This window comes from Lepidochelys kempii, chromosome 7 (genome assembly GCF_965140265.1).
Source record: "Lepidochelys kempii isolate rLepKem1 chromosome 7, rLepKem1.hap2, whole genome shotgun sequence".
NCBI classification, from domain to species: domain Eukaryota; kingdom Metazoa; phylum Chordata; order Testudines; family Cheloniidae; genus Lepidochelys; species Lepidochelys kempii.
This window is the reverse complement of record NC_133262.1, coordinates 25,966,293-25,978,903: the sequence shown is the minus strand read 5'-3', so window position 1 is coordinate 25,978,903 and position 12,611 is coordinate 25,966,293. Positions and strand designations below refer to the sequence as shown.

The 12,611-nt window shown below is 40.0% G+C and overlaps 1 protein-coding gene across 9 annotated transcripts in view; it reads right to left on the bottom strand.

Annotated features, from left to right (window-relative positions):
• The window catches only part of TASOR (transcription activation suppressor), a 59,750-nt gene extending 49,443 nt beyond the window's left edge, over window positions 1-10,307 (bottom strand). For 6 of the 9 annotated variants that reach the window (XM_073351508.1, XM_073351511.1, XM_073351510.1 and 3 more), the window contains exons 1-2: window positions 9,760-10,306; window positions 812-957 (exon numbers count right to left, since the gene is read on the bottom strand). In XM_073351508.1, the coding sequence (XP_073207609.1) occupies window positions 812-957; window positions 9,760-10,129 (516 nt within the window). In that variant the 5' untranslated portion in view covers window positions 10,130-10,306. Of the gene's footprint in view, window positions 1-811; window positions 958-9,759 lie in introns of all 9 variants that reach the window. The other 3 variants (XR_012159801.1, XM_073351513.1, XM_073351514.1) reach the window with 1 other exon arrangement.
• Window positions 10,308-12,611: the final 2,304 nt, after the last annotated feature.

Genomic DNA, 12,611 nt, shown 5'->3' with positions numbered 1-12,611 from the left:
GAGGGTCCGATGGCATTGTATGCAGAATGCAGTGAGATTTTTTTGGTGTGGCAGCGAGGAGACAAATCAGTTTTTTCTTCAAGAGGGTTCAGCACAGTATTTTTACGACTGCTTGTTAGTTTTAAACCAAGTCACACTGCTTGGATTTGCCAATTCAGCTCTTGAACTTGTTTTGCCACTGCTTCTGAGAGAACTATAAATCTAGAAGAGATTATATGGATTTAGTGCAAGAGCAATATTTAAAGTTAAATAGACTATTACCGCTCATCCTAAAGGCATTAAAGCTGTATTGGAAGATGCCACCATTAATTTACAACCATTAATTATGCACTTCAAAATTGAAAGACAAACAGGAAGCACAACTCTCAAAACAGCGGTACTGGCACTAGCTCCTCCTCACATTTTTCCCCTCACTTCATTTCACTCAATTCAGGGTGCAAGAGTTTCATCCACTATAAAACTCTTCGATATTCCTGACATCAAACCAGCAGCATGAAATTTCTAAGCATAGTCAGTAGTAAAACTGCTGGAACAGTAGTAGTCTGGACATTTTGGGCCAGATTCTGCAACTGGATACCAGACCTCTGAGGCAGCACAGTCTTGGTTACCGGCTTGGCTATGACCAAAAGGAGATTTAAATGTTGCAGGCTGTTTTCTACGCTGCAATCTTCTGATCTCTTTTGGAAAGACTTAAAGGATCCAACACTTAAGTATATGAAACCGTTTGGCTTCAAGTAAATGGAGTTGGGCAAAACCACTGAAGTTTATAGCTTACACACTGTTTCATAAAGGGTAAACTCTGGGTACTCACCTCCTTTTCCAACAGCTCGCTATGGATTAAGCTGGCTCTTTTGTAATTGAAATTGGTCACCGAACCTGACTCCAAATAAGATGAATGCAAAATTTTCACAACATCTTCAAATTCTCGAGAGCCCATAGCTACTGGCTGAAAGAGTGCTATTCAGAGAGAAGGAAGTTAGTATTAATACACATTTGACAGCTTCCCAGTACATTTTCGTTTCACTAACAGTTTTATAAAATCAAGACAAAAATCCTATTTAGTTTAATGGTTCGATTCATTTTAGATATTTCGTATTAAAAACTGTCTCACAAAAAGGTAGAATTTAGGCTTGTCAGTATCACAGCCAGGCATGTCATTATTTCTCCATCCCCCACCAGCATTTAATTTTGAGCAAGTTGTCACCTTAGTTTACAAAAGCTTTCCAAGGAAAGTATACTAATGTAATTTCAACATACTCCCAAGAAAGTAGCAGACATACAATGCAAAAAGCTGTAACGTACAGTTAGACAGAACAATGTGTTATTGTAAGAATGCAGGAGTTTCAGATTGTAGCCAGTTTTCTCCACACACAAAAAACCCCCCGCACACACTGATGTTACAGTGTCTGGTCAATATGTAGGCTACTTACCTTAACACTAAATGGCTATTATAGAGGGGACAATATAGATTCAGCTATGGTTGCTCACACTCTAGTTTAAGAAATCCCCCAAGACAACATGGGTCTGCTGTATAACATAATTATGCATTCACAGAGATGGCCAATTCAAAATTTACTTTTTTTGCTAAGCTATTGCCTAAATCTACATAGCAGTCTCCTTGGTTTGGTTTTATCTTTCAGCCCTCATCTCCATTCCCACCCACCATTTTAGCTACACAGCATGAGGGTCAAATGACCAGCTGGGGACTGTAGAGCATGGAGTAGTAAAGAACTGAAGCTCTGACTTAGAGAGAGAAGCCCCAGAGAAATGGAGCTGTATTCCTAAGACATCTTAAGCATTATGTACCAGGTATTTTCCCTACACAGCTTTTTTAAGATGTACAGAAATAGAGATTTATCCTGACAGGGTACAGGAGTTCTAGTTTGTAACAGTTCTGCCACATAAATAGTGCTTTTGCCTTTCTATTACTGCCTGCCTCCTGCTCTAAAAGCGCAGGAAGCACAGAAATTCTAGAAGAATTACAAAAACAAATGTGGACAGAAGTACAGAATATTTACCAAAATAGCAATAAGTGATTTTGCATGCATGTCAAGGATTACGCAAGACAGGCCACGGTGCATGGTTTTTAAAGGGGTGGGAAAATTATACAGGAACATTATAGAGGCTCCAAGTCACAAGAAGAGCTTGACCAAAACACCTAGTAAAAGCTTGTCAGTTACTGCCAATTAGAAAAGGACAGCATCTATTGCTATATTTATTGGTCATTCAATTGGGTCCATCTTAATGGAAAGTGAAAATAGTAAGTGCTGTATGTTTTACTTATCTTGTAAGAATGAGACTTCAAGATATAGAGTGGAAAAAGACTAATGAGCATGCAGTTTGCTTGCCAGTGGCATCCAGTCAGTCATCAGACCCTTCTAGGAAGAAATTACTAGACACAGGAGTCATGATGTGTTTCTTTACGCAGTATTAAGCCATTTCCATGATTATTTAAGAGCAGCTGAGCCATACATTAGCCTTCTTGCAGATATAAAATTTCACATGGACATCAGTAAAAACAGGATTTGTTACTGAAATGAGTCATCTTCCAACAGAGGTAGAAGGCTTAGTTCTTGCGGCTGTATATATATATCATACAGTTGTACTTTAAAAGATTTAATGCCATGGTAAGCATGAACACAAAACCTACTTGTTATACATACACACTTAATTATGCATGTGAACCCTATTAATGACAAAGTTTGGCTAGAGTGTTCATTATAGATATTACAGTAGAGTCTGAAGGCAGCCACCAACTCATGGCCCCATACTGACAAACAATAAAATGGTCTCTAACCCAAACAGCTCACAATCTTAGTTCAAGACACAGGGATGGGGGCAGGGAGAGAGAGAGAAAAAGACACCCAACCAAGCACAGGAAAGGAACAGAGAGGAAAGTCAAGATAAAAGTTTTTTTCCTCCATTAATGAAAATAAATTACAGCAGCAGATTTGTGTTTTTGTTTTTGCGCTAAAAATCAGATTATCTTGGCTGCATCTTGATTTCTCCAGATCTAAAGAACATGTGCTTGGTTGTTTACTATATTAGCGCTCTTCTTATAGGATTAAGAAAGGTTACATCTAAGTATTGGAAAACTTCCATATTACCTACAAATAAATCTGTGTCAAACTTTTTAAGAAGTCACTTGAGTAACAAATCTGATTTAAGACTGCAGTAATTCTGCATTATACAGTATCTACATGCACTCCATTCAATAAATTATGCTGGAAACAGTTTCACATAGATTGTATTGCATTTTGATCACTTAGGGGGATTTCTATTTAGAGCATCTAAAAAGAAATTTTCTTCAAATGTTTTGTAGTAAAAATAGAAGTAGTTTGAAGTGGTTGTCCAGTTATGTTACTATGGCTGTTGCTGAATTCCTGTAAGCCTGATAAACAAAACTGTCCTAGCTGCTCAATATTATGTATACAGTTCACGAGACTTGAAATATTATATACACAAGAGTGGCCACATATTACAGAAGCATATTGTCTACTTCCTCAATGCAAGTCTGTGAAAGGCACATTACTGCCTGTGGGGAGGTCCTGCCCACTGTTAAAATTCTGTTTGGACGTTATTAATGATATTAATCATTTGTTTTCTTAGACCTGGAACTGGGATGAATGATTTTTATGGAGATCAGTAGTCCTCCAAAATGTAGTTTCTTCAAAGCCTAGCCTTTTCTTCTATGATGAATAATGTGTTACTGACAACTAGAAATCAAACAGTTTTGCATATGGCAAGTCACATGAACGAGGTGAGTGTATGTAGTCCACAGCTCTGGTAATAACAAAGGTTTTTTAATTTCTTGGGAATGAAGTTTAATATGCAGAGAAAGACATGCATAGCTGTTGCTCAAGAATAGGTTTTGAAAGTGTATTATGTAATTTTTTTACACTAGATGAAATTTTATTAATTTATGTCTATTATAAGAACTACATTTAGGCTGAGAATTGATGCCACTTCTGAACTAAATATAGATCCATGAACAATATATCAATTTGAGACCCCTTAAAGCACCTTGGATTTTCAGAAAGTGTTGAACATTCAATCGCTGGTAAAGTCAGGCCCCTTTAAAAAGTCAAACTAGACACCCAAAAGTCACTCTTAATTTTCGAATATCTGGGCCCAAAAAGTTCTGAGTTGAAGGTGCTTTAAGCCTGAAATATGCATTTCACCCGAGGGAAAAAAAGGTTTAATGAAGTATCTCATATATTCTATATATGATTTGATTAAATCAAATCAAGTAAGAGGCAAGCCTTTATGATGCATCTTTTGGGGATACAGTCTAAAAAAAATCCACTTTTTATTACAGAGCAAGTTCTGCCTGTTTGCATGTAAAACACAGCAAAAAATAAAAATAATGTAAATTGTTTGTTAATGTTTAAGGTACTGTAAAAATTTAATGATCAGCCTTTCATTTCCATCTTTTTTAAAAAAAAGGAAGAAAAAAGAAAAAGACTATTTTCTGTTAGAGTTGGTTTATCGAGGCTTAAGAAAATATCACCTGATGGAAAAGCAATCTTCTCAAAGCATACAGCAGGGCTCTTACATCCCTACCACCTCAACTGGCAAAGTAGTAGTTAGATTGAACTGTTTAGATGGAAATTAGTGGTTTAAAAAAAGAAAGTCTGATTTTATTGGGGCGGAGGATGGGGAAGTCATTCAACCCCGAACTTCAGCCAGCAAAAACCCAGCCAACGAAGTTTTAACACAATCTGGGTTTCGGGGGGTTGGTTTTGGTTTTTTGTGTGTGTTTTGTTTTTTATTAAAGGAAGGGACCATTTGGGGTAGGTCAGGGAACATTTTTCTGTACGTATCACCCGTTACTTAGGACTTAAAATACCTTCTCTAGCTTAGGTTTAATACAGCTCAGGAGGTACATAGCCCCAGTACCACCAGTTGAAGGCATAATCTGTATAGGAACCATACAATGTCAAGTTTTTTGTTCCAACCAAGTCCTGATTGTAATTACAGAAGTGCAGTTCCAGATCATATTGTCTACATTACTATGCCTAAAAGATAAACACGTAAGTATTAGATCTTTATAACCATCACCACATCCTGTAATATGTGCACATGGTTTAGATTAATGGTATTCATTAAGCTTATTTCTGGTCTTACTCTTAGAGGAGTTCAAGAAGGAAAGTATAGTTATTAGAGCCCTACCAAATTCACAGTCGTGAAAAAACACACCATGGACCATGAAATCTGGTCTTTTGTGTACTTTTACCCTATACCCTACAAGCTTCATGAGGGAGACCAGCGTTTCTCAAACTGGGGGGATCCCAACCCAAAAGGGTGTTGGGAGGGGGGTCGGGTCAAAGTATTGCCACCCTTACTTCTGAATTGCCTTCAGAGCTGGGTGGCCAGAGTATGGCAGTGGCTGTCCAAGGGCTCAGTTCTGAAGGCAGTGCAGAAGTAGGTGTTGCAGTATTGCCACCCTCCCACAATAACTTTGTGACCCCACACAACCCGCTTTTGGGTCAGGACCCCTACTGTTACAACACCATGAAATTTCAGATTTAAATATCTGAAGTCATGAAATTTACAATTTTTAAAATCCTATGACCATGACATTGACCAAAATGGACTGTGAATTTGGTAGGGTCCTAACAATGACCTGGAAAGATACCTGACCTGTTTATACCGGCCATTTTCCAGTTTTTGTAAAGTTAACTGATTTATAGCATCCTTGTGCCATAGGAACTATGCCCAATGGTTTGTGATATTTTGTTTGAAGTACAAAAGAGATTTCACTACACTTGCACAGAAGCTAGACCAGTATTATAACAGTCATTTTGTTAGAAAGAAAACAGAGACAGAGGGACAATGTCACTTCAATGTTTGACATCAGATATTAGTGCTTGACTGTCTAGACTGTACAGCTATGTGTTGTTTTCAATGCCAAAACACCATTAGTCAACTTCCATATATGACTCTCAGTAAGCAATATATCAATTCATTCAAATTATCAGATGAAATTTGCAGGTTTCCTTTGTTTTTTTTAAAAGACTGATACTCGCAACTATGTCAGGAAAATAATCTGGCTTTCTTGGGGAATACTGACTGTCTTCACCTGACACTTCAGGTTTCCAGGAATACAAAGCATTTTCCTTCTTATCAAATCAGTAAAAATAGCAGCATGATATTGCTCTTTAGAAATGAAATGTTTCTGCCACCAAGATATGAAAAGTACTATTTTCCTGAAGTCACTGTTTTCTAGTGCATCAAGACAGATATGCACTGATAAAATAGGACATCACAATGGTTAATATAAGCCTTGAGCTTGTATTATTGTAGCGTCTTTCACCCTAAAAGGTCCATAAGCAGTTTACAAATTCAGGGAAATCACTTAATCCCCTAGGGTGGAAACTGTCGATGGTGAGCAGCATGTAACCATCCTTCCCAAAAGTTTGGTAAGGATAATGGAAAATAAACATCTAATGAAAGGTCAGATAATACAGGTCGGCAAAAAAACACCCTCACATGAGCTACAGTTTGGCCAACAACCCAGCACTTACAAGTGCCCTGGAGTCTTTAATGACAAGTAAGCAAGACCTTGATTTTGCATCTAGACAGAGAAAGAAGGAGTGGCACCCTAACATAAGGGCCAATTCAGGAAGGTACTCAAACATGTGCCTATCTTTAAGCATAGGAGCAGCAGTGGGACTACACAAGCATATATTTAACTGCCTTTCGGAAATCAGAGGCATAATGCAGATGAGTTAGTCCAACAGGGAGCCCAAAGGAAGACTGGTACCAGCACTATTTCTTGTGCACTTGCCCTTCCCTGTCGCAATTGGCCTCTCAAAGCAATGGGCCAGCTTGCAAGATATGGCTTAAAAAAAAAAAAAAAAAGTCACATGAGATGGTAGTAGGCCACATGGTTTATGAACAAAACAGGAAACTGTACTACTGCAATTAGTACCGTGTGTGACTAGATACCATAAAACGGACCAAAACCTCAAGCACAAATAAATTTAATCTTTCCTGCTTATAAATATATTTAAGGTCATACTCCCTGAATGGTCCCTATGGAAAAAGGAGAGCAATTAAAAAAAAAAAAAAAAAAAAAGCAGCCTCCTGAAATTTAATGAAAGTTTATATAAAGTTCCGCCCAGAAGTTAGAGTCCAATAAAGAATCAATAAAAAGAGCCTCATTATATAATCTGTCATTTAGCTCCATCTGCTTTGTTCAATTCAAGTTAAAACATATTTTCTGTAACTCTCTAGATGGTAGGCCTAGCCTGGATATCATGCATTCATTTGTTTCTAGTCATCATTCAAGAAACACCTATTCCTGCTTCAGAAACTGAAGAAGCTGGTATACCGAGAATTTACCTATGTTTTCTGACTTTGCAAATTCCATGTACAGCTTTTAAATTGCCTCACATAGCTATTTAAAAAAACCATCTAAAGTATAATAGGTTTTAGTGTCCTTTTTTAAATGTAATGTAAGAGAAAATGTAGTCATGACTTACACTGATATAGTGCTTTCATCATGGAGGAGTGCAAAGAACTTTTATAGGTCATACATTATAGGGATCAGCTTCCCACAACTAAAAAACAGTCACCTTGTGGGTACAACACAGCAGCCATTCTGCACCAGCAATGCTACAACATAATTTTAGACAAGAAATCAAGAATAACTTCCACGAGAAGTTATAGAAGAATTGGGGGAGGAAGGGCGGGGGGGGGGGCACGTAATGTTGCTTAGTGTTCCCAAGTTTGGGATTTGGGCAGGGCAGCAATATCAACATCCCTACCTTTCCAAGGAGAGTCATGTCAACTTTATCAGCCATTAAGTGCTTGGTGGAAGAACAGCGTGATCTTGGTTTCAGAACTCACCCAGAAGACCAAAGAGCCAGCAGTGCATTGTCACTCTGCCATTAAAATTGGGACACTGGTGTAGTACTGATTTAGTACCACAACTTCCCAATTTATCATCAACACTTCCTGCACCACCCAAGTTCTCTCTGGAAGCTTTCCATCTAATTACCGATCTGGCCTAATTTTGTGATGGCTTCTGATAAGTGATATCATGGCACATTATACTATGGTATGGTTATGGCAACAGCCAAGCACCCATAAACAATCAACCAGCATATGTATATGATGGAATGGAAAGAAATGTTTCAAGTGTCCAAAAGTTTTAACTAGCAAGTATTATTAAAAACAGAGACCTCTTTGGACAATATTTTAAAGAAGAAATTCTGATACACCAAAAGATGAAATCCATAAGACCATGCCAAATAAAATCTTGATGTTAGCAACTCAGTTGCAACCAGTTAGATCAGACTAGTCTCCCCCTCCATCCCAAAGGAAGTGACAGAAGAAGCCCTAAACTCAAGATATTTAAAATGCTTGACTGGTCAGAAACATACACTGCAGGAAACAATCCTGCACAGACAGGTGATGTACTAGATGACCTAGAAGGTGTTTTCCAGACTTAGTTTATATATTTCAGGTTTATCCAAATTCACAATGGAACCCAGTGCTAGAAAGGTACTTTAAAACAAAAAAAACCAAAAAAAAACTATGTAATGCACTGAATGCCTCCGAGATTGGTTGTATAACTTTGTGGTTAAAACAATCACACTTGGTCTTGGAGAATCTGAAAAGAGAGGAGCCATTTTTTAATCCAGACATTTTTCTATCAGATGACCATCAAGGAGAACAGGACACCATTACTTTTAAGTCAATCTGCTCCTTTTACATTAGCCTCTGCTAGCTTCATATCCACATTTGTATTCCTGAGAGAATTAGTGCCATCTTCAAAATGGGAAAGAGAAATGGGATAATCAAACAAACCTACCTTCACTTCCTCCTAACAGAACAAAATTTTAAAGAAAAAATTTACATTTTACAAAATTTTTACAAAAGTTAAAACAGCCTCTTTGAAAGATGAAAACCCTATATGAAAATGGTTTTGCAATGGTAACTGTTGTGTTATTGAGCCCTTATTCCACTACTGGGGAAGGGCAAGAAAGGGGAAACTTTGAGGGGTGGGGAGGAGGAGAACCAAAATAAGTAAGTCTTCTTGGCAAATTAACAAAATAAAAGCAAGCAGAAATGAACAGAGTCTCCCAGAAAATGAGAGAGAGCGAGCACTGGCTTTCAGAGAAAGTTCTATTCAAAAAAAAATAGTAGCCTCAAACAAGTAGCAGTTCCAGTGTGGGGCACATGAATGTGGGATGCACACTTCTCTCCTGCAAACAGATGGAGACACAGGCAAGCTTTCCATGGGTAAGGAAAGAAGGGCAATCTTCTCTGAATGTGTCTCAGAAGTAGACACCTACATAAAATGTTTACCAGCTCAATCTAAATATAGACGTACTTGTCTCCTGCAGAGGAAAGAAGGGGGAAAGATAGAGAAAGAACCATCTTCTCTGTATATCCGTGTGTGTCCCACAGAGAACCATCTTCTCTGCGTGTGTGTGCGTGCACCTCAGAAGTGGGGCTGCGATAAACTGTTTCCAAGCCCGCCCTGATCAAATCCAGCCTTTTTCATTTTAAGCCACCATCTCAAATTCAAGCTCCGACTTTTTTTTCCTTACACAAAGAGGAGAATTTAAAATGCCTCTAACACTAAAATCTCATCCCCAGAAGCCTCTCTAATCGGAGCCATGCCACAGCCTCCTCCACACCCGCAGGATTTTGCATGCAGCTGTGAGAAGTGTATAAAGAGCCTCCCTAATGAATAAGATGAAGAGGGGGGTGAGGGAGAGAAGAAGGGGGGAGGAAGGGAACAACCTTTCTTTTCTCTGCTCTTCCTGGGGATCTGAAAATTCCTCCTAATAGGCAGATCTTCAGGGGTCTTGGGGAGAGGGGGAGGACCCCCCAACACGTCGCTAGGTTGTTGTAGCTGCTGCTGTTCACGTGCGGTGGAGACACTGCTCTTCCGCTGGCTACTGCTGAGATTTGGGGGGGGTTTCTCTTCTGTAGCAGCCACCAGCAGCGCCTCCTCAGCGGTACTATCAGAGCGGCCGCCATTTTGTGTGTTGTCCTCAGCTGCTGCTGCGCCGCTGCTCTCCACACCAAGGAGGCCCCGGTCGTTCTTCTCCGTCCGCTGAAGCTCCTCCGGCTCTATCTCGCCACCGCCAGTAACCCCAGCATCCGCCATTGAACTCTATGGCGAGGAAACAACTGAGCGCTAACAACTGTTTCTTCTCTTCTCCCACGGAGCCGCCCCTTCCCAAGCTCCATGCACCACCCACCCCTAGCCTCTACCGCGCTGCTCCGCTCTACCACTCCAGTCGCTCACTTTATGGCAACAACTCCGCCTCTCCTCCCCCCAACATGGCGGCTGCGCCGCAGCTGGGAAAGGGGCGTGGCCAGCGCCCGGCCAGCGGCGGCCAATCAATGCGTGGGGCAGGTTATAAATATGGGAGGAGGTGGCTGCCGCGCAAGTGGCGCAGTAAGGCGAGAACGTCTCAAGCCGGCAAAAATGGCACGGCACCTCGTTTGGCGCGCCTTTGCCTCAGATGCGTCCTTCCCACTCCTAGACTCCTTGTGGTGGCTGGTTCCCATCCCTATTGGGCCGTGGCAGCAAGATAAAGGAGAGTTCATAGTGATCTTGTTGATTTTTTTCCTGGCACCATTCACCCTTGTTGCACTGCCCAGGCAGTTGAAGCACTCACCATGGGTCACACCCATGTTGTGAGAGGGAGTGTTTGTACCACGTAGAGTCAACAAGCCTTTGTACCAGCTCTTGATCCTGTGCTGCAAGGTTGGAATCTGTAGGACTAGCTGCTGCCTGTCCTGCAGCTCCTCCAAGGCTGCTTGATCCGTTAAGGTACCACTCGAACTTTGGTAATGGCCTGAATGGGACAAGAGAAGGAAGCATCATTGCAACTTCACCACTTGTTATGTTACATCAGTAGAAACAGAGGAGAAGGCCAGGGACCAGTTTCCTGCCCTCCTTAGCATTTTGGACAAAAAAGAAAGTGGCAACGTAAGCCATTGACCTTCCAGTAGTAGGAGTGGAGAAGACGATATGGGTGTAGTAGCCTGCTCTGTAGAGAAACAGGAACAGAGAAGAAGGTATCAGTCTGATCCCCACCCTTTTTCATGATTGGGAACAGAGATGAAAGTGTGGGCCTAGTTTCCAACCTTATTTCTGCAGAATGGGAGAAAAAGGCAGAGGTATAGTTCCCCACTCTGCCTCTTGAGGTGGCATCAGAGAATTTATGGGTCCTTATCCTTGCTTGAACGTATACAAGGTATAGATGGGATTTGTGTTTTTAAGGTCTCATCGAAAGATCTCCTACACCATAAACTGAGTGGAATTCAGTTTATCTTTTTCAGAAAGATAAGGACTGATTCAGTGCTGTCAGGGTTTTAAATGTGTGGTTCCTGTTTAGCTTGGTAATTTGGGTGTACCATTTAGCTATGTGCTTGTGTCTGAACATTTATAGTTCTTCAGTACTATTAATAACAAAAACTGAAAATAAGAGCTACTGTGAGGAGTTTGTCACCAATTTTATGCTGACTACTGGATATTTCACTTAAGGAGCGTTTTCTTAAATGGTTAAGTCAACTATTACGTCACTTAGAGATGTCACTCATTTCCTCACAGTATTTACATTCCACACAAATTTGGTCTGCTCACCTCTGTTTGAATAACTTGCATCAGAAATAATTAATCATGAAACTGAGATTATTGATATTTACACCAAGAGAATTAATCCTACATCATCAGCATCTGCAAACAATGTGTTCTACCTCCTACAGTTCATTGAGACTTTCCTGGTAGACAATGACCTAGGCTTGGTAATAACACTTCTGTATTCTCCTGACAACACAACAGCAATGCAGTCTACACACCCTCATCAACCCTCTGGAAACTCCCAAGTACAGAATGCAGCAGCACATCTCAGCAACAAGGTCTGCAATTAATATATCAAACCTGTCCACTCTTCACTATACTTATTTCCCATAGAATATCCTGTCAGATTCAAGGTCTCAATCCTTACTTTCAAGTTATTGAACATGGTGACCTTAAAGGTCACTTGAAGTTCTAGGACGAGGACTATGTTTAACAGCTCCAGACCTCTGGCACTATGGAATTGTCTACCACAAGAACAGAGCTTGTTTATGCAGGAGACAGCTTTCTCACATGCCTGCCTAAGTCAGGAATAAACTCAGAATCTAAATCCCCTACCCCCATTAAACTTACTGACTTCTGATTCAAGTGCAAAACCCACTTTGGTCTTTTTAATATAAACACACAGCACAGTATACTGGTACAAATGATTAAAAGCAAAATAGCTCATAATTTTTTCTTCTGGGAAGAAGATGAAAGAGAGAAAGAAAGAACCATACATGGTAGATAATTGTTACTTAATGCACTTTTGTAAGGTGCATAGGTACTGCAATACAGACGGCAGTGTAAGATCTTGAATAGAAATAGAATAATCATTTTAAATTTTCTGCATGAATAATTTTCTGTCTCCTTCATATTGGGTCCCATATTTGTGCCTTGGAAAGTTGAAAGGTACGCTGTGTGGCATTTTCAGAACCTGCCCTCTCTTCAGAATGTATGTCCTTGCTCCACGAATAGTTCTAAAAAAGCAACTCTGGCTATGGTTAACAGCTTTAGACAT